This window comes from Aythya fuligula, chromosome 1, assembly GCF_009819795.1.
Source record: "Aythya fuligula isolate bAytFul2 chromosome 1, bAytFul2.pri, whole genome shotgun sequence".
Taxonomy (NCBI): domain Eukaryota; kingdom Metazoa; phylum Chordata; class Aves; order Anseriformes; family Anatidae; genus Aythya; species Aythya fuligula.
The window spans coordinates 2,996,056-3,018,994 of NC_045559.1; the positions used below are offsets into that span (position 1 = coordinate 2,996,056).

The 22,939-nt window shown below is 46.8% G+C and overlaps 1 protein-coding gene across 2 annotated transcripts in view; it reads left to right on the plus strand.

Annotated features, from left to right (window-relative positions):
* PLXNA4 (plexin A4) overlaps positions 1–22,939 on the plus strand; it is a 403,695-nt gene that overhangs the window by 311,002 nt on the left and 69,754 nt on the right. For both annotated transcript variants that reach the window (XM_032202674.1, XM_032202682.1), the window contains exons 10-12: positions 9,355–9,555; positions 17,547–17,643; positions 20,111–20,301. In XM_032202674.1, the coding sequence (XP_032058565.1) occupies positions 9,355–9,555; positions 17,547–17,643; positions 20,111–20,301 (489 nt within the window). The remainder of the gene's footprint in view (positions 1–9,354; positions 9,556–17,546; positions 17,644–20,110; positions 20,302–22,939) is intronic.

The window sequence follows — 22,939 nt, forward strand, 5'->3', positions numbered from 1 at the left end:
TGGTTTGGCATTCCAGGCTGTGGAATTTTAGCCCTTGGACGTCATTTAAGCCCTTTCCCAGAAATGGAGATGTGTCCTGTTGTGGATACTTCCACTTCAGAGGTGGTCATTTACACAATAATAAGAAGAAATTAAATACGGCATCTGCAGAGCAGACAGAAAGTGCTCCCCTTGTTCATGTAGGCATGTTAGAGCATGGAAATATAAGAGAAAGCTGCTCAGAGACACTATCAGGCATCATATGGGGCCATGGGTTTTATTTCAGCAGGCGAAAATTTTATTCCCACCTCCACATTGGCTTGGACACATTCAAGTTTCTGTGCCTCTTTGTCTCCCACAGCCTCTTGTGCTTTGGGTAAGCACTTTCTGATCATATGTGCTTGTGCAGTGCTTAGTACCTGGAGCTGGGTCTGTTCACAAGAAATTTCTGAGCCTTTGCAAACTAATTAAGCAATTTGCTTTTGTGGTAAGCCAGCATTTGCCCTGACTTAAACTTAGGTGAAGAAGATGGAAGGTCTGTGTGTGACAAGGCATGTTTTGTTATTTTAGGGTACCTTTTGTCATCTCTTGAGGTTTTCTGCCCCACGGTGTTCCAGCTGGCAGGGGAAAAGGCTAGTAACTTGTTCAGTTGCAATTACTTTTAGGTTTTCTGGTTATTATGGAGATGGATCTGCAGGAAATCTGTCCTGGGGCAGGGCAGCTCCATCATGTCCATGCTGAGACCAGGAATCAGACCACAACAGGAACTGATAGCTGATGGAAAAAGGCCTCGTTATGAGCAATTCATCTTCCCTTAATACACACATTTTTTCCTTGGGTCATAGGCTTTAGCTTCTTCAGGGAGATTACTTTGAATGGAGATGTAAGAATCATCTGAGACTCAATACCGTGTCCCTGCTAAATGCTGTACGTACCAGCTGGGCTGTTCATCTTTGTAATGTAAGATTATTTATCCCACAGGACAGAGTGATCTCAGAATGCAACAGGGTAATATTCATCTGTCCCCGCCAACACAGCACCCTTGAAATAACATCAGGAAGAGCTTATGCTGTTTTGATAGCCTGACTCAGTCCAATGCCATTGCGATGCCTCAAGTGGCTACAGGGCTTTCTGGCTATCTGAACATCGGTTAGGACTGCTAGGATCTGTGCAACACCTTGAAATTTGAGGGAAAAGTTATTGTCAAAGAGGAAAGACAATTCCCTGTTCGGTCTTAGCGTGGAGTGGTGGCCTGACCCTCAAGTAGGAAGTTTTTGCTTTTCTCCATTGTAGCATCAATTGCGTTCACTGCTTTGGAACTTGGGAGCTTTTGGGATCTGGCCAAGGAGAAACATTCTCAGGATGTTGAAGCCACAGATAAGCAGCAGTGCTGGACTGTGTCTCCTGTCCTGCTTGGGGCATCTCCAGGAGGCTGAGCCCAGTTCCTCCTTCCCTTGCCGCGTCTTTGCGCACGAGTCCATTTGCTTTGGCTTGGGTGTTATCTCATGCTGTCACAGACCTCAGTGAGGAGGAGGGTGATAAGAGCCATGATATCATTGTCCTGACCTTCCCAGCATGCAGCCCGGGGTGTTATGATTCCCTGGACTTGTGTCCTGGTTTCTGAAGGAAGCAGGATAGTGTCAACGTGGTCTGCGTGTGCACGTCCAACCCATCTGTTCCTTGTCCTTCTGTTGACTTCTGAACTCAATGGCCATTTCCAGCCTTGAGTGGAGCTCCCAAAGGTACTAAGTTCCTAAAAACTTTGAGACTTTCACTCCTCTCTTATGAAGAAAACACTACAGCTTGGCCTCGAAGCCATAGTCTCCCCATTCCTTCTGAGGAAGCCTTGGTTGGAGAATATTCCTTTGGGATGCAAAACCCATTTGTGGGCACAAATATATTGAAAACTTATCTTTGTTGGAGAAGTACATGCCATTGTTATTGGTACCCATTAGATAAGCAGTAAGAAGTATGATTGCAGTGCTGAAACTTTGCAGACTTGTTGGGATTACTGTGCAGGGTATGGATATGCAATGCTTTATTATGCATGAAAGGTCTCAAGAACGTCAGATTTAAGTCCTTGCAGAAGGACAGAAGAAGTCAGGCTAGGCAGAAGGATGCAGAGTCATGGAATATTAATTAAAGAAGAAATTCATTAATGCATCAGAAGCTGGTTGTACTCAGCTGTTCTCTGCCCCATGCTTCCCATGGCTTTGCACAATACAGTTTTACTGTGTGTGAAATCTTGAGAGGACTGGCTTACCTAACCAGGGTTTTATTTAACGAATTCAGGTCTTTGTCCCACAAAGTTATCTTGTCTCCCTTACACACATCACCTTCTTCAATGTACACACACATATTTCTTACAATTTCAGAAATAGACAATTTTCACTAAGGAAATACCAGAAAAGAGACTGCTTCCACATCTCTCCTTTGAGCAAATGTACCCAATGACACCACAATCATCTTATTTTTTTTCACTCGTCCACTCCCTCCATCCACTGACCAGAAGGCTCCTGCTCTCCGGATCATTACTTTTCCTTCTGAGCATGTGTCAAAGTGGCAAAGGGCTGAAGAAAAGCTAATGTTGTGTCTCAATTTAAAAAGGATAAATGCAGAGCTTGGCTAATTATGGCAGCCTGACCTTGATCACAGCGGAATAATGGAACAGCTGAGAAGGGCTCTATTAATAAAGAATTAAAGGAGGGTAAAATCATTAACATTGATCAGCAGAGATGTGTGGACTGGTTTCTGAGGCAGACTTGTCCTAGGTCGGGATCCAGCTCTTGGCAGCCCTGGGTCACTTCCCAGCACTGCCTGCATGGCCTGGGGGTGCCACTTTGCTCCCCACCAAGGGACTGAGCCATGAGCCACACGAGGAGGTCAAACATCTTCATTTATCTTCTTTTTTTTCGAGCTCCCACCCTTTGCTGACCAGCATCAGTCATCGCCCACTGACCTTCACACTGCTGAAACCAAGGACCTAGGAGGCTGTGGCACCTGGGCTAATGACCTGCTGGTGATCTGATCATGTCCTGTGCTCCAGCAGTGATGGCTGTACACTAATCTGTGCGAGCCACCATCGAGCTACATAGTACTAGAGAGGGCAGAGCTTAAACAGGACCACATCTCCTCCACCTTTTCCCAGAATCTCTTGCAATATCTGTCAAAAGAAAGCTTTTTTTTGATCCTGAGTGCATGGAAGGCTCTAAACTAGAAAGTAACCACCAGAAGTGACAGCGATGCAAGGACTCAATTACTCCTTTGTTGTCTCTGCAGATGTTTACACTTCCCATAAATCCTGTTGCTTTCTCCTCATCAGCTGCCTTTAAAGTTCTGAGCATTTTCTCCGCGTATTATTACTTTTGCTGTGCCAATAAGTAAGTACGCCATCAATCAGGCTAACAGCATTGTAAACTTAGGAAGTGAAGATAAAATATATGGTGCATTAAAAAATTCTTTGACCGGGTGAGCTTTTTGTAGCCGGTTTGATTGCTGCTGGTGCTGATGTAAATTTGGGGGAAGTATATCCAGAAATTTATGAAGCTTGGAAGCCTGCCTGCGAAGCATTGACCTGAATCCACTTTATAACCTAATAATGTTCCCCAGCACTGTTTGTGTAAATTTTAAATATAATTTTACGATGCTAAGAATTAGTGGTGTAATAATGTAAACACAGCGCGGACTGTAACTCACCCCTTCGCCTCCCGCGCCGGGGAACACCGGGCTCGTGGCTGCTTTGTTCTCCAAATTATCCCAGGCCTGGGAGGTTGTGTCAGAGTTTAAAAGTGATTCACGAAGGACCCAGTTTGTCACCCACGGAGCCCGAAGCTCCCCGTGGCAGAGATGGAGATGCTAAACAAGGGGGTGATGCTGCTCGGGTGCTGTCTCAGCCCCGAACCAGGGTGCGAGAGAGAAGTTCAGGCAACATGTTCCAGGCAGTCCCTGCTGCCTCTCATCTTACTGTTTTCCTGCTTTTTTATCCAGGGGAAATCTGATTCCTCTAAAGTCAATGATTTTTTTTTTTTTTAAAAAAAAAAGTCTTTTTTTGTTTGCTTGCTTTCATTATTTACTCCTTCTTTCCCTTACTTTTCTTTCTCTTTCCCTGTGGTTATGTTGTTGTTGGCGGTGGTTTTTGTTTTCTTTCTTAAAGTGATTTGTAATCTTATCCAAAAAACAGGACATCCAGAGTCTGTGGTCTAGATATCTTTGTGAAGAACCAATCCCTGTCTCAAATCTTACCTTCTTGGCTTGGTTACAGTACAGAGTGGGAGGGTGAGAAAGCCACAGTTCACTGCAGCTTAGCAGAGCAGATGGACAAAAAAACATTAAAAAGTATTTTATTTACATAATATATGAGTAAATAACAATCTGAGTATCATTACTTGTGGGATCCAGAAGGGCTTGAGTGTGGAAGAAACAGTCCCCACTTAGATGTACTTTGTGCTCATGTTCCTTCTGGGCAAGATGGCTTAGACAAGCGCAGAGAAGGCCATTGAACAAAGGATATGTAAAGGAATTTTTTAAAAACAAAATAACTACAACAAAAAAAGAAGAAGTTGTGGCTGCCCCATCCCTGGCAGTGCCCAAGGCCAGGCTGGATGTGGCTGGGGGCAGCCTGGGCTGGTGGGAGGTGTCCGTGCCCATGGCAGGGGTTGGGATGAGATGGGCTTTGAGGTCCTTTCCAACCCAAACCAGTCTGAGATTCTGTGATTTTCTGACAGCAGGAAGAAAGGGGAGCTAGGTGCATTGAGACTAACAGTGAAGGAATTGGTGTCTGTGTCTGGTTCTGAATGAAGAGAATACTCTCCTGGGAAAAGAAGGATGAAAAACGCCTGCCAGGAGTTGGTTGCCTTGCCAAACACACCTACAAAGCAGGCAGAAATAGATCAGCTCCAGTTTTCTTCCCCATAAGGTGGAGATCCTGTCAATGCTGCCAGGGATCCCAAGGGAGCAGCACGAAGGGAAAGTATGAAAGCTTCCCTCATGTGAATGTTCTGGGTGACAAGGGGTGCACAGGGAAGGATAAATGAACTGGGACCCCAGTATTAGACTGCTAGTAGGTGGGAGGGTCATTGTGTTTAAAACTCAGAGCTGATTTACCTATTTCCATGTAGGATGCCTGCCATTCAAAGTAAATCTAACCCATTTTCCTTTGGAAAATGGAAAAAGCTTTGGTGAGACCTGGGCTCGTGGTCCTGGCCATAAATAATGTCAGAGTGTGGAACTGCACAGAATAAGGTTAGGAGAAACCCCGTGCAATATCACCACACCATGAAAGACTCCTACACGCTTTGTACCTGGGAGAGGAAGATAACTCAGGGTTTCTGGTCAGTCTCCAGCTTGGCCTGGAAAACAGCAGGACAAAATCCCCAAGAAATCATAACTCTGTATGCGTGGAGCACCATAAAGGGAGCAAAGCAATTAGCTCAGGGCTAAGACCACATAGCCTCGGAGAGGTTTCATCCCCCCTTTTAGCAGACTCCTCAGGATGGCACTCGCTGGGGACTCGGGGCAGTGATGAGAGCCATAACACATATATGAGAGAAGAGGAGAGAAGGGGGCTCTCGTGTTACTGAGACTTCATTATTTCTGCAGGCTGCAGCAAAACACATTTGCAGGCACTCTACGAGGAGTTATAAATAAGGAAAATTAAACTACCATCGACCCAATGAGCACAGCCCATTTCATGTGGTGTTTTTGCTACAAAAGCTCTCTGACTTGAAAGCTGGCAAAATTTGGTGATTTGAGGTGTGCATTGCTGCTGATACGAGTAATTGGCAAGGGTGGAGGATATTATTTTAAAGGGGCTGACTCATTTGGAAGCATTTAAGGGATATAATGAAAATACGTACACAAAATGGATCGACCAGAGTCTGCTTTCAAATAAGTTGCTCTGGTACAGATAAAACTGGATTTTAGCTCCTCTGGAATCTGAACCAGCTCCCCTTAAAGTCAAGGGTAAGGTTTGATTTATTATATCCCAAAGACAAAAGGGATGGGATTGTGCTCTTCCTTGGTCCAGTTGTTATCAGTGTGTGTTTTGGCTTCCCCTACAACGTGCCAAAAGTGCTCTTCTAGCCTGGGTGATGCACATCACAGAGGAAGGGTAAAGAGAAAATACCCAGAATTTTTAAGGACCCTCCTGCTTGGGTCCTGGTGCGGATTCTGCTCTGAGCAGGTTTTGTACTCTCAAATAACCTCAAAAACATAATCCTGAGCAAGCACCGAAAGCTGGATAGGGCTTGACATAGGCTACAAAATGAGTGCTGTGGTTGAATTTGAACCCAGAGCCTAGCCCAAGCTCTTCAGTTTTCCGTGGCACATCACGCAAGGAAATTGCCTTCCCCCACCTCCCCGCCCCCCCGTTTCAATTAGAAAGAACATTAGGTCAATCAGATAAAGCCACATTGGGAGGATTTCCTCTTTATGGCGCTTGCCTCTTCAATTATCTATAATGAACTTCCTCGCAGCCCTGCAAAGCTTTTTATATGCAAACGAATCCTGTTTTGGGGCTGCCACAATCGCGGCTTGTTAATGAACTTGAAACAAGTGTTATCGAAAAGGTTACAGCACCAGTGGTGCTTGGGGGGGGGGGACGGGATAAAGCTGGGCAAGACCAGCCTGCAGGTACCGTCGTGGGCTATCTTCAACCCCCATCCTCCAGCCCCCTTCGGAGGCTTTGCTGTTTGACAGACATCAAGCGAAATGCCCACTCTTGGGAAAAGGCTGCTCGGCGGCAGATAGGGCTTTGCCACCCCTCTGTCCCGACGATGCGCTGCCAACGCATCTCTTCCTCAACCGGGGGAAGAAAATAATAAAGATGATGGTGCCAAGGTCTGTTCTTGTGCCAGAAGAGAGAGAGGGAGCTGATTTCGAGGCCCCAGGACATGTGAGGTAGGGAAGCCTGTGCAGGGGAAGAATCTGGGGGGTGTTGAAGCTATGCAGTCCCAAAAGGTATTTATGTGTGGCATCCTCTGGAGGGATAACAACTGGACTCTCTCATTCATTTTAATATAGCCTAGACCACTGGGGCAATATTTACCCTCCTTCCTTGGGGTTTTATAGGGCTAAATCACACGGGGTTAGATTATTTCTCACTTCTCCATGCTGAGTAGCTACTCAGCCCTGCGGCTAACCCTAACACCAGTGTGCCTTGATAAGGTGAAAGCATTGATCAGAGAGGTGGAAAGACTTTCTGTACCATCAAGCCTTGCCCTCCTGTTAAGACAAATATTTCTGCACCAGTTCAGCTATTGCATTTCAGCATTACTATTTCCCTGGGGATACTTCATCTTGAGATAGGACAACAGCAAGAGGAGGGAGTGTTGGGACAAGGTGTCTTCAAGGACACCTAGGGGTCCAGCACCCTCAATCCTCTTTCCCCACTGGCTCTGTCTTCAGGATAATGGAGCATAAGGCAGCTTCCACCACTCATACACTCGACTTCTTGGGGCCTCCTCAGGTGTGTCTGGTTGCTGAAGTGCTTGTACAGCACCAGGACCCCAGGAAAAACAGCATAGCAGTGGTAGAGCTCATCACTGCAATGCAGTACTGTGTGGGCATGCTATCTCTGATCCACGTACAGGTTAACGTGATATTCCATTTAGCCTCAGATCATGATAGCATGTATTAAAGAAGATCTTGTGTCAGGTTAACATCATCAGATAACCAGACCCATCCAGCTCCAGTGACTGCATGCTTGGGTATCTTGGTTCTGGTGTTAACCTGGGCCATGCTAATTGAACTCCATCAGCACTTAGCAATTTCTTACACCTTCAGCATCACCCTGTAAGCACAGATGAGAAATCAGGTTGCCACAGAGGGCTCTTTCATCTGGCATCCCCCCTGGCACAGACAGACAGACACCGAGGAAGGCTTCAGGACTTCACTGCAGCTGCATGTTGGGTGGATGCTGGATTTTCCTCCTGCCTCTGGCCATGGGCTGGCTGACACCCACAGTGTCATGACTGATGGCTCTTGTAATTCTGTCCCTGGCTGGTGTAACTGCAGATGTTACACGTTGAATCCATTTCTTTATCTTCCTAAGCTATTTGCTTTGGTGAGATGTTTCCACCATCTGCTTTAACAAGCTCCCAGGCTCTCATAAGCCATCAATTCCACTTGCCTTATTCTCCAGCCCTGGATCTGTTGTTTTCCTTCTCTTGTCCCTCACCCACAACTTCAGGTAAAGCTTTCACCTCTTCAGGTTATTTCCCTGTCTCTGTTTGTACCAGTTGGACCTGGCCAGGGATTCCCTTCAAGGAACTGCTGTAACATTGGGCAGAACAGGCTGAAATGGTGTTGCTCTCTGCTCTGGATAAGGTGGCTGTGCCATCATGATCCAGTAGTGTTTTCTAGAGGGAAAGCAGTGTGCCAAACAGTGCAGAGAAGAAAAACAGTGGACAGGTCTTCTCTTGACATTCTTGACATCCAGGAATTGGAAATACTTTAAAAAAGGGACAGTCGGGCTCCTACAGGTGACCAAGATGGCATGGTTGGTACACATGGCATGCTTATGTTTGTAGCCTGGTGTAGTGGCTGTGTATTTTATATCAAGCTGCCTTGGATTAGCAAGGCAAACACTGTACTATTTTCCTAAATTGTTTATAACTTCCTAGCATACACAGATTTCACAGCTTGCAGTTGTCTGATTGCACCATGAAGAAGCAGTGCTCTGCTGCTCTAACTAAAGCTGTACAAATTTACCTGACTTTGATCAGAGCTTTCTGCATTGCCCATTTAGGTGCCCACACCCAAATTGTGCACCACACCTGGCTGGATTACCAACATACTCTCAGCATTTTTCAAAACTGGTTGCAAACCCTTCCTGGAGATCTTCACACAGTATGCAGAAGTTGTTTCTTGAGATCTGAATCCATCTCCAATAAATATTCTGCCCCTCTCTAAGCCAAACCAAACTCTCTTTTTAACAGCCCATGCTCTGTGGCTTACAGTATGTCTTGCTGCAGCCGTGCCTTTTGCACAACGGTGCATTGATTGCTGGGGAGGCAAGGAATTATGCTCGGATTTGGCTTTATTCACTTCTTGGGTCATGGCATCATGACCAGACTCAGACCCTGGGGGTCAATGGAGCAGGTAGGAAGAGGCACCAGAGGACCTCTTTGAGTCCTGAAGGTCAAGGGACTGCATGCAGTGCAAAAAAAGGAGGTGGGAAAGGATGGCTTGTAAAAGCAATCCTTACTCACCTATTTATCTGAGCCTCCTCAGCAATGCCCCGTGAATCCCCTTGTACCAAGCAGAGTCTCAGGGAGACACAAAGGCTTTGCAGAGCATCAAGTGAGAAGTTTGAGGAGCATCAGAGGATGGGGAAACTCATGAGCTGACTTGTTGTGTTGCCTCCTCTCTCCCCAGGACTGTCCCCAGCTGCTGCAGGCGGAGAAGATCCTGGTGCCAGTGGAGGTGATCAAGCCCATCACCCTGAAGGCCAAGAACCTGCCCCAGCCACAATCTGGCCAGCGAGGCTATGAATGCATCCTGAACATCCAGGGCAACGAGCAGCGGGTGCCTGCCTTGAGGTTCAACAGCTCCAGCGTGCAGTGCCAGAACACATCGGTGAGCAAACCTCACTGCCCTCAGCACCCCTGGGAGAGCTGCAGGGACCAGGGAGGACCATGAGTGCCTACAGCACTGTCCTGATGGGATCTAGTGCTGTGCTGCAGCCCTTTTTACTTTATTGTATACCTGATTTCAGCTATAGTCAGGGTTGGTAGCTTGCAAACTGCCCCTTTTGCTCTTTAGGTCTGGGTTGTGTTACCAAAAAGCCTTGGGTCCCAGCATTTGGCCATGCTGGAGCACCTTAGCCATGACCCACAGACATTATTTTCCAGTTAAAATGTCCGTATCCTCACAGTGCCACATCCTTGTTTGCATCTAAAAGGGTTTCCAAAGGGACTAATGTTCCTGTCAGCACTGAGAATTAAATTTATTATGTGGGGGAATTAGCAAAGGGACACAAACAGCATATAAACAGTCTGACAAATGCCAGCAATGGGTCCGAGGAAGGCTGAGATGCTAAAACCTTGAGACAAGCCTTCCCCAGGCTCTGTTTCGTCGCTCTGCCCTCCTCACACCTCTGTTTCCCCACCTGCAGGACCGGTGACACCAATCCCAGGGAGCCCCTGTGAGGCTTTGGGGCAGGAGCCGTGCAGATAGGTGGTGGTGGTCACCTAGCACAGCTCCTCTGGAGGTTTCTCCATGAAATTTGTGTCTCCCAGACATGCATTTGAGTCATTCGCATTGCTGTTATGAGATGATTTATTAGTCAAAGAGCTAATTACAGGCTTTAGCCACTTCACTGCAGCTCTGCCACTCCATGCCGGGCAGGGCTTGTTAAAACCCATCACAACATATTCTGCTGCATTAAGCAGCGTGTTGGAGATTACAGGCAGTTCACACGTTTCATGATCTGTCGGAAAAAAAGACAAAAAAGCACACACACACAAAACTTTCCCAATGGCACTGTCATATTTATTCTTTTCCTTCCCTCCCTCCCTCCTGATTTTCATTACTGGTTAGTGGCCTGTGAGCATCCAGATTCGAGATTTCACAGAAAAAAAGGGGTTGAGAAATTAAGAAAGCATTACACTATCTTAAAAACGAATTTCTTTTGCAAAGTGAAAGCCTGGGGCTGGAGGAATGTTTTATGCACCTGAGCAGAGTCTACATGTCTATCCAAAGCATCTTAGCAGGGAGGAGCGCAGCCGCCTTTCAGAGTCACAAATTATCTGGCAGAAACAAGCACCAGCATGGGGCATCTCAGGGTAATTTTAAGCACAGTTGGGCTGAATGGGGGACTGACTGCCTCAGCAGCCTTGGAGAGTCTCTCTTAGCCCCCTGGTTTGTGTTACTCAATAACTGAGCCTGATTTTAAGGGGTAATGGTGACTGTTCTCATGTTACCTGCATGCTTCAAGAAGAGGTTGTACCTACGACCAACGAAGTGGGCTTCAATGAATCCCCAGGTGTATTTGCTCATGGGATGCCTGAGTGCTGTGACAACACTTGATCTTAACATTTAATTTGATGTCATGACATTGCAGGCTACTCCTGAGCTGCTCACGGTGGCAGGGCACTCCATAACCTTGCAGGGTCTGTATCACGCCTGCCCCACATTTGGTGGTGGCTCAGGTGGGCTTCTGGCATCTCCATGAGGAGAGGATTATTTTGGAATAAACTCTACTCCTTCCTCTTCTGCATCCTACCTCTTCCTTTTCTTCTCCTTTCTTCTTTTCTATTTTTTTTTCCTCTCTTTTCTTCTCTTTTCTTCTCTCTTCTTTTAAAGGCACTTTGGCTCTCTGATTTGAGGCTATTTTTTTTCCCCTATGAGAAATGTTATTTCATTGTTGCTCTGAATTTACCAGACGCTAAGAGAAAGAGATGTGCAAGGGAGAGCCAGACAAAAGAAAGAAACATTCACGCAGATACGAAAAAAAAAAAAAAAAAAAGGAACAGAGATGCCCAGGCTCTGAGCAGGTGGCAGAGGACACAGACAATGGGAAAGGAGTGCTGTAGGTATGTCTCCATCATGATTATTTCCTTTCCTGCCAAAATTAGCATTCCGTCTGGAGCCACCGCGATACAATGAGCCCCTGCTCCGAGGGTCACCTGGCTTTAGGAACAGCTGTATGAGCTTGTTTGCAAATTGAATCAGCCCCCTTCAGCCGAGCTTTTTTATTCAGCAGAGTAGCTGGATGAGGCACTGAGCGTAGCACCTGCATTGCAGGCTTGGAGAAGGTCCAAAGAAGGGTGGGAGGATGTGTTGTGATGGTGTGTCCCTGAAGGGATGCTATCCTGCCAGCAGATCTTTCTGTTGGCGATGCATGCTAGACTAAGCAATCATTCTTGGCTTGTTTTCCAACGTAAGCCTCCAGTTCTGTCCCCTCCCATCCTACAGGAGGCACCGAGGAGCTCAAATCCAGCTCCTGCAGAACACCTTCTGCAAAATGCACGAGTTTTCCTGCTTTTACCCAGGATAGGAGCAGGAAAAAAGAAGCTTTAACTCTTGCTCCTGGCTGCCTGGTCCCTCAGGATCTACACCAGGGGAAGCTGAGATGAGAACCAGGTCCATCCATCTTAGGCAGGCACTTTGCTAAGTGGCTCCAAGTTCAATTAAGAGATGTTTTAAGGACACCCAGGTGGGGCCAGCCTATCTGATGGCCTGTCAGTAATGTCATATTCAGCACTGATGGTGCCTAGGTGCTTGGTCCAGTCAATAGCCAGCTCCGTCTCTCTCCCTGTCTTTCCAGGAGATATTTCATTTGATAACAGCAATAAGTCACTGCAGGCAGCACGCTTCGGGACAATTATTGTTCTTGTCAAGTGGTTTGAGCCTCTCAGCTCTGGGCTTTGTCCTCTATCACACCACCCAAGGCACACAATTATCACTCAGAGAGACCCTGCCTGCCATTCCTTATTGCACTTATGATAGCTCCGCCGACAGTCTGGACACGGAGTGATGGGAGGAAATGAAAAGGAGGAGAGCTAAGGAGGCATATAAATAAGTAAGTAAAAACGTCAGCAGAAATGGCTGGAACAGATCTATTAGGGCAGGGAGCAATCTCCCCAGTGGGAAGCACTGGGAGACCCAGCACTTGCAGTCAGCCCAACAGGGTCAGCAAACTTCAGCAAAAAAAGAAGAGGAAAATGGGTGAGCGATGCCCTGCCTCACCATGCCACGATCACTGCCATCACCAGCTTCAAAGACCTAAGCACACATTTTGCTTTATGTCAGCCTGACCCAGTGCCTGGTCTTGGCACGTGCAGGCAGCACGCGCTGATTTCCAGCAGTGAAATCCCTGCTGAGAATTTGCCCCGAAGCCCTTCGCGGGTCCGTGTGCTGCGAGACCCGGGGTGGAACAGCTCAAAGCACTGGGTGAGAGGGGAATAGGAAAAGCAAACACGTTGTATTTGTCACGTTATTGCACTTGAGCAAGAGATCTCAGAAGCACTTGACTCTGTGGCGCGGCTCGCAGGGAGGGAGGGAGAAAACAAAAACAAAAACAGGGCTGGGAAAAAAAAAAAAGAGCAACTATTCCCAAACATGATGGGAAAACACACTTACAGGAGGCCAAAGGCAGATGAGCCCAGGGCTGAGTCATGCATACGCCTCTCAATTATTGCTGAATTATTAAATTAATTTATCTACATTATTAAATTATTTTATCTATGTTCAAATATCGCAGAGGGACCCCAGTCGTGATGTGGGCTCTTTTTTTGTGGGTGATAACACAGACCCAGAGGTTCAGTCCCAGCTCTAGTAAGCAAAGAGTTCAAGGTGATGGCTTTGAGCAAGAAGGTTTCTGCCTCCTGTTTATGGCCGGAAAATTGATGCAAAGAGGGATTAAATGCTTTGCACAGGGTCACGCAAGGAACTGGTGGCAGAGCCAGATACAGGAATCAGTCCCCAGGCCCAAGCTCTAATCACAGAAGCAGTCTTTGTGCTGTCAAGGAAAACTAACACTAAAATAAAACCAAAAAGCTGTTTGTCTACAAATGTTTCCCTGCTATTGGACATGTTGGAGGTACATCACGTAACCACGCTCAGTTTATAGTCCTAAGCGTGCCCAGGACAAACCTCCAAAGGTCTTTGTGCTGCACAGCATCTCAGGAGGATGTACCGAGAGGTCATATCCCTCTGCTTCTGCACAAACCACAAGGCTCAGAGGTCTGCAAAGCTGAGTTCCTCTAATTCAGGGTGCTTGTAGTCACTAACAGGATGCCCAGAGGAGCCAGGAACGTGCAGATTACTGAAAAATAAACCATCTTGCTGCTCAGTCAGCTAATGTTTGCGTTGCTCTTACAAAACTGAGAGCTGTGATTTTTCTGCAGCCACGATCTCAGCCTGAGGACAGGGAACTTGGTGGTGAAAACCTCCAGGAGACAAACAGACACCCTGTTTACGGTGGCTTGTGCACAATATGTTAAACCGCTAACAGCGCGGCGAAAGGGCCGAGCGGTGCCACGGGCTCAGCCCCTGTTGTAAGGCTATCTGATACTAGCAAAGAGTTTAAGAGACAAAGAGCCTGGTGCTCGAGAGTTCAAAACACAATGTGCTGTTCCTGTGAATTACAGCAGCTCCTTCTAGCAGCTTTTTGGCATTTCCTGATGGGAGCCAGCCTGCCTTTCTGGGAGGGCAGCCTCTCTTTCTCAGTTAGGGCCTCTAAATTGCCTGTAATTTTCTACTTTGATTTGATATGCATGGTGGGAATCCAGATTTCGCAGACTTCGGGGTCAGATTTATGTCTTTTGTGCAATTTTTGCCTGTGCTGGAGAAAGTTGTGCACGGCGACACGTACATACAAGTCTTAGTGGTATGAACGCTCGTAGCAGGAGTGCCCAGGAAGCTCTGCTGTGCGTCCTGCAGATCGATGCCTCGGCCCTTTTCTCTCCTCTGAAACATATTTCCATCTTATTGTTACAGCCAAGCAAATCCTTTTCAAAGACTCCTCTCGAGTTCAGCGGGCTTTGAACAGAGACCACAATGAGTTAGCAGCTCCTGTGGTCTGAGCAGGACGGAGCATCTACTCCCTGTTACTTTGCAAATTGCTCTGTTTTGCTGCCGTAGAGCCCACGAGCTGTCTGAGCAGACAAGGCAAGGCAGAGAGAGCATCTTCCTTCCAGCCCTCAGCTGGTTTCATCCCTGGAGCTCTTCCACGGGGATCTCGTTGCTTATTCCCTCACATCCGTTTCCAGTTCTGGATCAGTTCTACCGAGTTAACAGCCCTAACGCGTGTTTGCCCCCAGTGCCACAGGCAGATAAGATGTAAAATCCCAGCTGGGCTCCTGCTGTTGGCACTGGGATTCTCAGTGGGATGAAAGGCTCGGGGGGACTCCAGCTGCCTGTCCCTTGGCAGCCCTGCCTAGGCTCTGCTAACAGATAAATCCCAGTGCACACAGATGAGGATCTTCTGAGGCAGAAATTAATGCTTTCTCATGCACCTACGGATTCAACTTGCGACTTAAGGGTGACCAGCCATTCTGCACACACGCTCCTTCCCATTTCCAATCAACGTTTGCCAAGTGCCATGCAAAGCAGGTGTTAGCAAAGCTCCTGACTGGCAGAAGATTAATTATTCTTTACTTTTCAGTTGCTCTCCTTCCCACTCCAGCCTCCCCATCCTTGCTCCTCGCTCCGTAAAGCTGTGAAAAGTCGGCCTTGTGAGTCCAAGCGGCTCCGCATCATCTTGCATCTCGCTGGCAGTGACACCGAGGAGTGTCATAAAAATGCTAATACTGGATGAGGCTGGCGGGCACAGCCCTATCACGCAGGACTCGGATAACCCGCAGCAGCTCTTTACTTCCATGGTAACCACAAAGCTCATGCCCATAAATACCCTACAACTAGATCATAATCACAGGGGCCTGTGGATTACCGGCTAATTGTGTTTAGTTTGTCCAAACAGAAATTACCGTGCGACTAGCACTCACTCCGCTGTAATGGACAGAAATCACCATATATGATTTGCTCTGCAATTATATGGCAATTAGTGGATACAGGAAAACCTGCCTCCGAAGGTTCAGAGGTTTGACATCTCTGTGGAAAACCATGCTGAGACCTTAGTGACGGGGATTTTTTTGTGGTCCCTAGGACATATCCAGGAAAACCAGACAGTTTATTGAACTGTATTTAGTCTCATAGTGGGGAACACACTTCTTTATTTAGGAGAGGGAGTTTGTCCTGCTGTAGATCCCAGTTCTGTGGGATATTCCTGATCTCAAGATAGTAAATTCTTACAAGTACTGGGGTCGGTAGCAGTGTCTCTTCCCTTTGTGCCTTGTTCCCATTCTGTCCTTTAAGCAACCATCACTGTGATGCATCCTCTTCTCTCCCTCGTAGGAGGCTTTTTGCCTTTGGGTGAAGTGCTGGGTGGAAGCTGCTGGTGGAGGCAAGCAGTGGGGTCTGACGGGCAACCAAGTGAACTCTGTGTGAACTGACTTAGGATAAACCGAAATCTGGCTGAAAAAAAACACACCAAGTACCACGTGTCTGAGAGTTCACCAAGTGGGGGGCTGGAAACAGCCCCCAGAGACCAGCTTCCATTTCCTTCATTAAGGCCAGAACCGTGTACCTTGACTGTGCCTGACAAGTATTTGTTTAAGTCTGTCTAACTCTCTCAAAAGATTTCTAAGCTTTTCTTAATTCATATTTGCTGGAAACTGGATACCCTCTACACCAGCTGAAGCTTTTCTGGTTCTGAACAGGGAAAAATAATTGCCTCCTGGGGCTTATGTGTGTAAGAAACTCTGTCTAGTGCATCCCCAAATGAGATTTGCTTGTTTTTTTGGCAGCAATATGGCACTGTTGATTCACAATCTGCTTGCGATCTCCAGCAGTCCCCAGACCATTTTCTGCAGCACTGGCCAGTCACTCCAATTTCATATTTGTTTGCATCGATTTCTCCTACCGAAGACTACTCGCTGCTTGCCTGTGCTGAATTTCACTTTGTTGACTTTGGCCCCGTTCTACAAATTGTCAAGTTTGTTTTGAATTCCTAACCCTGCCTTTGGATGTTCTTCCACTTTCTCCCTGAACAGAGTCATTCACCAAAACTGTTAGCACGGTCTGCAGTCTGTCAACCAAGTCAGCATTGGAAATACTGAATAATGCCAGACCCAGAGCAAATCTCCGTTTGAAACACCCTCCCAGCCCAACAATGAATTATTTGATTTGGGACCATTTTTGGCAGCCCATTCATATACCTTATGGTTGATTCTTTTAGATCATATTTCCCTAGCTTGTTTATGGGAATCTCCTGCAGGACAGTAGCAAATACTCTACTGAAATCTAGATAAATCACATCTGCTGCCTCCCCTTTATCCACAAAGCCATTAAGCCTGTCAAAAAAGGAAATTAGATGGGGCTGACACAATTTGTTCTTGACAAATCTATGCTGGCTGATTTTTATCACCTTATCATCTTGCAGGTGCTTATAAATTGATTGTTTAATAATTTGATGTACTTTCTTTCTGGGAAGTCAAGTTAGCCTGACAGGTCTATAATTACACAGAACCTCCATTTTCCCCCTTTTTAAGGCATTTCTAAGTTACTCTCATTCCTTGCTTTCTAAGACCTCACTCAGCACCCAAGAGCTCTTCAAACTAACACTCGTGTAGATAACCTTAGCTACAAACCCAGCACCTACAGAGTACACAGCAGAGGTATATTTTGATGGCACATCCACAGTGCCTTAGAGGTGCACCCAAGAGTTGGCAAAATATTCCGCAGAGCTGCGATAGAAGGTACTTTGCCAACCCTATAATGTGCAGATATGCTGAAATCACAGAATATTCACCTAATAGATAGATAAGACTTATGGGCTGTTGAGATGGACACGGCTTGCTCCATTGAGAACCACAACTTTGAGAGCTTCCCGTGGCCTTCTTGGAGGTAACAACAGGTAGGGAGATAGGTGACAGCTCCATTTCTCTTGTTCACAGCTTGTGGTATCAATTCTTGCCCACCCCAGGACCCTTCCCAACCTTTGGGCATGAAGTGAGGCTGCCTTTGTTGTCTTTTATTTTTACCTTTTGCTCTCCCACTTCTAGTATTCGTACGAAGGGATGGAGATTAACAGCCTGCCAGTGGAGCTGACGGTTGTGTGGAACGGGAATTTCAACATCGACAACCCAGCACAGAACAAAGGTAAAAAGAATTATTTCAACTTGTCCTTGGAAGCAGTAACCTTAGCAACGGGCCTCATCGCTCCCTACGCTTAACAAAGCCGCCACCATCTCCTCGTGCTGTCTGGTGCAGACTTGTTCTCTGCACCCTGCAAATTACCAATTTTTATTTTTTTTTTTTTTGTGCTTTTCCCCTGGAGAAGTACAACTCTCCCTCCCACTTGCATGGCTTTCCCCTTCATCACCTTCTCTTTCCGCTTCTCCCCACTTTTTTTGTATCTTGTGTCTTTGCCCCTCCTTCTCGTGCTTTCTCCCCCTCTTTTATTTCCCCTGCAATGATGCCCTTTGAGTTAACACGCCAGGAGATCAGGCACTCTCTGCTCAGAGGTGATGTGGTAATGAACAGGGCAAGGGCGAGAGGGAGGAGAAAGGCTGCAGCCTCGCCAGGGGGAAAAGGCTGAACAAAGCAAAACCGCAATGGCAAAGGACCCAGACCCACCTCCTGCCCAGAGCCCAGCTCTATTTAATTACCATGGATGGCACGGGGTTGATGTGTCTCTCACAGAGGGTCATTGCCTCTCCAACCCAGAGACAGGTATTTTAGCTGGAGATGGAGGGTCCAGCCATATCCTCTTCTTCTTGTCCTTCACCCTCAGCCACCTGGAGCTGTTTGCATCAGGCTCCCTCTCCGCTCAGCCTCTTACAGCTCAGACCTTCAGTCTTTCCTCCTCACACCACCACCCCTCAGAAGTTTCTCCCTCCCTCACTTCACCTTCCCTTTTTCTTGGACACTCCCCACTATTTGTCCCACTCCCTATCAGGAGTTTCCCTGCTCTTCTCACACCATCTCGCATCCATCCTTGAGCTGAGCTGACTCCTCTCCCTGCTGCATGACCCTTTTCCATCAAAGGGATAGTCTGGATTATACCATCATGTTTTGGGGCAGCAAGGCAACAGCCACATGCATGTGGAAGCCCCACATGGGCATAGAGCTTTATTGACTAGCACAAAAGTTGTGGTTAAAAGCAGAATTTTTGACAGCGCTACAAAGGAGCAAACTTTCTTCTATGGAAAATCAAGAGGGAGAGGCAGAGGCAGGATTAGATCCAATGTCTTTGTCAGTGAAGTTGCAAGATGATCATTCACCACTTTTATAGCCAGCATCACATAAGCTGGGCTGGTGGGCTGAAAGGCTGAACTCACCCAAAAATTGTGAGCAGATCAGCTCAAAAAAATTGAGGGAAAGTAACAGGAAAATAAGAAAGCACCAGCATCCCAGGAGGCCTGCAGCACACGGTGATTGACAGATGTTTTGAAAACTTTTCTTGCAACCAGCCTGGAGAAATAAAAAGTTTTTTTTTTCCTTGCCTTCACCAATACCTGCTGATTTTTGGGAGAGCAGGGTGCAGGTATGGAGAGCTAAAGCTTTTCAGCACACATATCCAAAGCCTTCGAGCTTTTGAACTGTGCATAATAATAACCACAGACAAGACTTTAGTCACTTACCGACATGGCAAAACAGAAGTACAAAGGGAAAATCCCCCATCTTACAACGAAAACCACCAACACCCACACAAATACACAGATAAGCTGGCCTGAAAACCTCAATTCTGCCATCTTCAGCCTCAGGGAGGAGACTTTTGCTATCAGCCCCCTCTGCGACTCAGGCCTCAGTTTACACATCTGTAAAATAAGGATAAATAGCAGGATCTTATGTCATAGAACTGCAAAAATGTTAAGCTTTATTTGGAAAAAAAAAAAAAAAAAGCTTTGACTGCCTCTAATCACTTATTAGCAGCCCGAGACGGAGCTAAGCACTAATCTTTACTGTCTGTATTAAAGGAGGATCAACTTAGTACTTCAAAGTGTAAAACAGCCTGAATTTTTGGAGCAGAAGAAAGGGGAAAAGCTGATTGAGAATTCCTGGATTCAGCCTCATACCAGACCATTGTGGTTTTTATTATTCTCTCTTGGGATTTATGTTAAGGGAGAAACCTGAGTGACTGTGAACCTTGCCAATGAGTGGTGGGTAAGGTGTTCCAGGAAAATTCCCTGGTGTGAAGTTTAGGTTATGGGTAGAGCAGGTTTAGGAAAGCATTTGAAGATGGAAAGCTGAGGCTGAGACTGGTGGTAGGGTCACATATTCTAAGAAAAAGGATGGGTCCAAGGCCACATCACTGCCCAAGCCCTTTTCTTCCCAACCTCCTGCTTGCAGCCCATCGCCTTACTGAGGGCAGTACCCCTTCTGCTTTCACCTCCCAAAAACATCTTGCATGGGGGATGAACTCTGACAAGCACAGTTTATTTCACTGAGGATGTAAGCATTTTATCCCCCATTATTTACCCCCTTGGAGAAGTCCCACCCTGCCTGTGAGACGAGCATCCCAAAATGCCTTCCCCCCTCTCACCTCACTACACCCCCCGACATCCCACCACTCACCCATCTTGTCTGCATCTCTGAGGTCCTCTCCCTTTTCCTATCCCCACAGTTCACCTGTACAAGTGTGGGGCCATGCGTGACAGCTGTGGCTTGTGCCTGAAAGCCGACCCGGACTTCGAGTGTGGCTGGTGTGAGGGGCAGAACCAGTGCACGCTGAAGCAGCACTGCCCGGCCCAGGAGAGCCAGTGGCTGGAGTTGTCCAGCACCAAGGGCAAATGCACCAACCCCAAGATCACAGATGTAAGTCACAGATCTGCAAGAAGCCGGTGTGTCCCGTCTCGTACCCTTGCCTCGTTTTATTTTCCTGATTTGGCTTTGGGGAAGGTCAGTGCTGGGTAACCCAAAGCCTGCAAGCTGCCCATGCAGGGCTGGCAGATAGCACATGAGGCCTTTGGGAGGCCTGGGCTTTCTGGAGGTGAGACAAGACACCTGGGGGCATCTCAAATCAACTACTTCGGAGTTATCGAATGAAGGCAGAAAAAGCCTCTCTGGCCAGACTGGTCAAGAGGAGAAGCTGAGCTATCCCAGAGTGTTTGGAGCTTTGCTGACAGGAGGCTGAGGAAGACGGCAGGGTGTAGTTCATGCCTCCTGGCAGCAGGATGCAGACAGCATCACTGTCCAGGAGAAAAAAAAAAAAAAAAAAAAAGACTCCACTAACTTCAGCAGAGTAACTCTTTTCTGTTTGCTTGGCTGACTTTGCAAGGTGAAAGACAGCCTTGTTGATCAATCAAAGCCCTGTGCAATTGTCAACCTTCCCTTCCAAAGGCTCAAGGAGAAGGCAGGCTCTGGCCAGGTCTAAGGGAAATTTGGAAATCACCTATTAAGTGATAAAGGGAGAGTGAGGGCAAGGCTGGGTGGACCTTGCAAGGTAACAAGGTCCCTGAGAAGGTTTCCTGTTGATTGTGCTGACTGGGCCAAAGGAAGGGTTAGGGGCAAGGTGCAAAAGAGAGATAAGAGAATAAAAAGGTGATAGAAAGAGGAAACAAAGGAAGGTAGAGACAGCAAGGGGGGGAAACTGGGGCTTCAGCCTAAAGTGATTTTATCTGCTCTTAGGATGCCTCTGCCATCATGATGGACAGCATTTGCAAGGTCACAGGCATGCAGATTGACATACCTGAGCAATGATAATGGGAAGTACACCCTTACCAACTGCCCCCTGCCATAAGCATTTCCCAGTCACCGTGCTTTAATTAACACGAGTAAACTTTCAGAGTGGATAAGGCTTTATTTGCAACTGAGGACAGCAAGGAAGAAAATGAGACAGAGAAGAGATCTGGCCTCCATGGTGCTTCTGCTTTAATATAAAATAATAAATGGGTTATTTTCCTAGAAACTAAGAAAAGTTTTTTCAATTGTATTTAATTAAGAATCAAAAGATCTGGGTGTTATGGCCCTAAATAGTGTCCATGGATGGAGGTTTTGTGTGATCAAAGTCTGGGTAGGATCTGTTTTTCCTAGAAGCCATTGAAAGGAGCGCCTCTTATTTTGTTTCTGTCCATCTTTCTGCAGTCTGTCACTCTTCAAAGTACCCAGTGAGTTGGATTGCCAAAGTGCCGTACTAATTATGGTGTTTCCAAGGTGGAGATCCCCACCACACCTGCATTTGTCTGCAGCTGGTCTTTCTGAACCCACCAAAAGCTGTGAAGCCAAGCCCAGAGACAGTCAGAATGAACAGCTACTTTGAAAGTTCACTTTTGAGGCTTTGCGAATTATAGGGAGCTGAGGGGAAACCTTTTCTGAATCTTTTCCAATTCTCAAACCTTGGGAAAGGTTCAGAATTGTTATAGAGATTCACAGATTTTAGTACTGGGGAGGTGTCAGATGGCCAACCAAAGCTGAAGTCCAAACCACAAGGGCTTGACCTTGCAGTAACGTGCTGCTCTGAAGGTCCATCCATATTTCTCCACCATGCTTTGAACCCAAACCCTGTACCTACGGTCTCTTTACAAACTGAAAACCACTCATTCTCCGTGTTACAGCTCCAGAAGGGACACACTTCTAATTCTGCTGGCATTTCCTCCAGCAGCTCCCAAAGCTCGCACAGATCATTGCAATATTCACTCATGAAATATTCCAACTGTCTGGTGAGATCGTAAGTAGCTCTTGGAAAGTCTTTTTTTCTGAGCCATTAGCATGGAAGTAATCTCGAGTGACTGGATATATATTGCAGCTAATGGCACGTCTGGAGCGGTTGGTAAGAGCAAGTGTAGTCTGGCCAGGAGCCAGGGAAATATCCGTGGAGGCGAGGGAGGAGAAATAACACGTGTCCTCACACTTGCACAGGCACACACACACACGCATGCACCCCAGCACACAGCTTCCCACAACCTGCACTTATTTCCTGGCTCCTGCATTTATATTGCCACTCAGTGAAATTAAAGGACTTAGGGGCTCTCTCAGCCATGAAAACCTTCCGTCGGAGTGACAAGCAGTGGCATTAGGCTGATGCTAGCAGAGGGCGTAAATTGTGATGCGGCGTCATAGCTCTGGGTCTCGGAGAGAAAGCTGAGGCTCCCTGGCAGCTTTCGTATCCCTGGCTGCATTCCCCTCTGCAAAACTGACAGGTCTCATTCCAGATTTTTGCACCTGTGATAGGAACAGGCTCTTTCTCCCTCGCTGTGAAAACAGTGCAGTAGCACCTTCTTCTTGTTGTAGGCATCTGTGGGAGTGAAGTGAGCTGGGGTACACTCCTGGGAGAATCCCAAGTCCACCCGTTTTTAAGGAAATATGTGGGCTTTGCAGCATCAGAAATTATTAAAAAAAAATTGCATTGTTTAATTGGGGATTTTCAGGGGTGTTGTGCTGATTTTGATCTAGGAAGTTTCCTGTTGACACTTTTTGATTCATCACATTTTTTAAAAATTCCCATGGAAGGAGG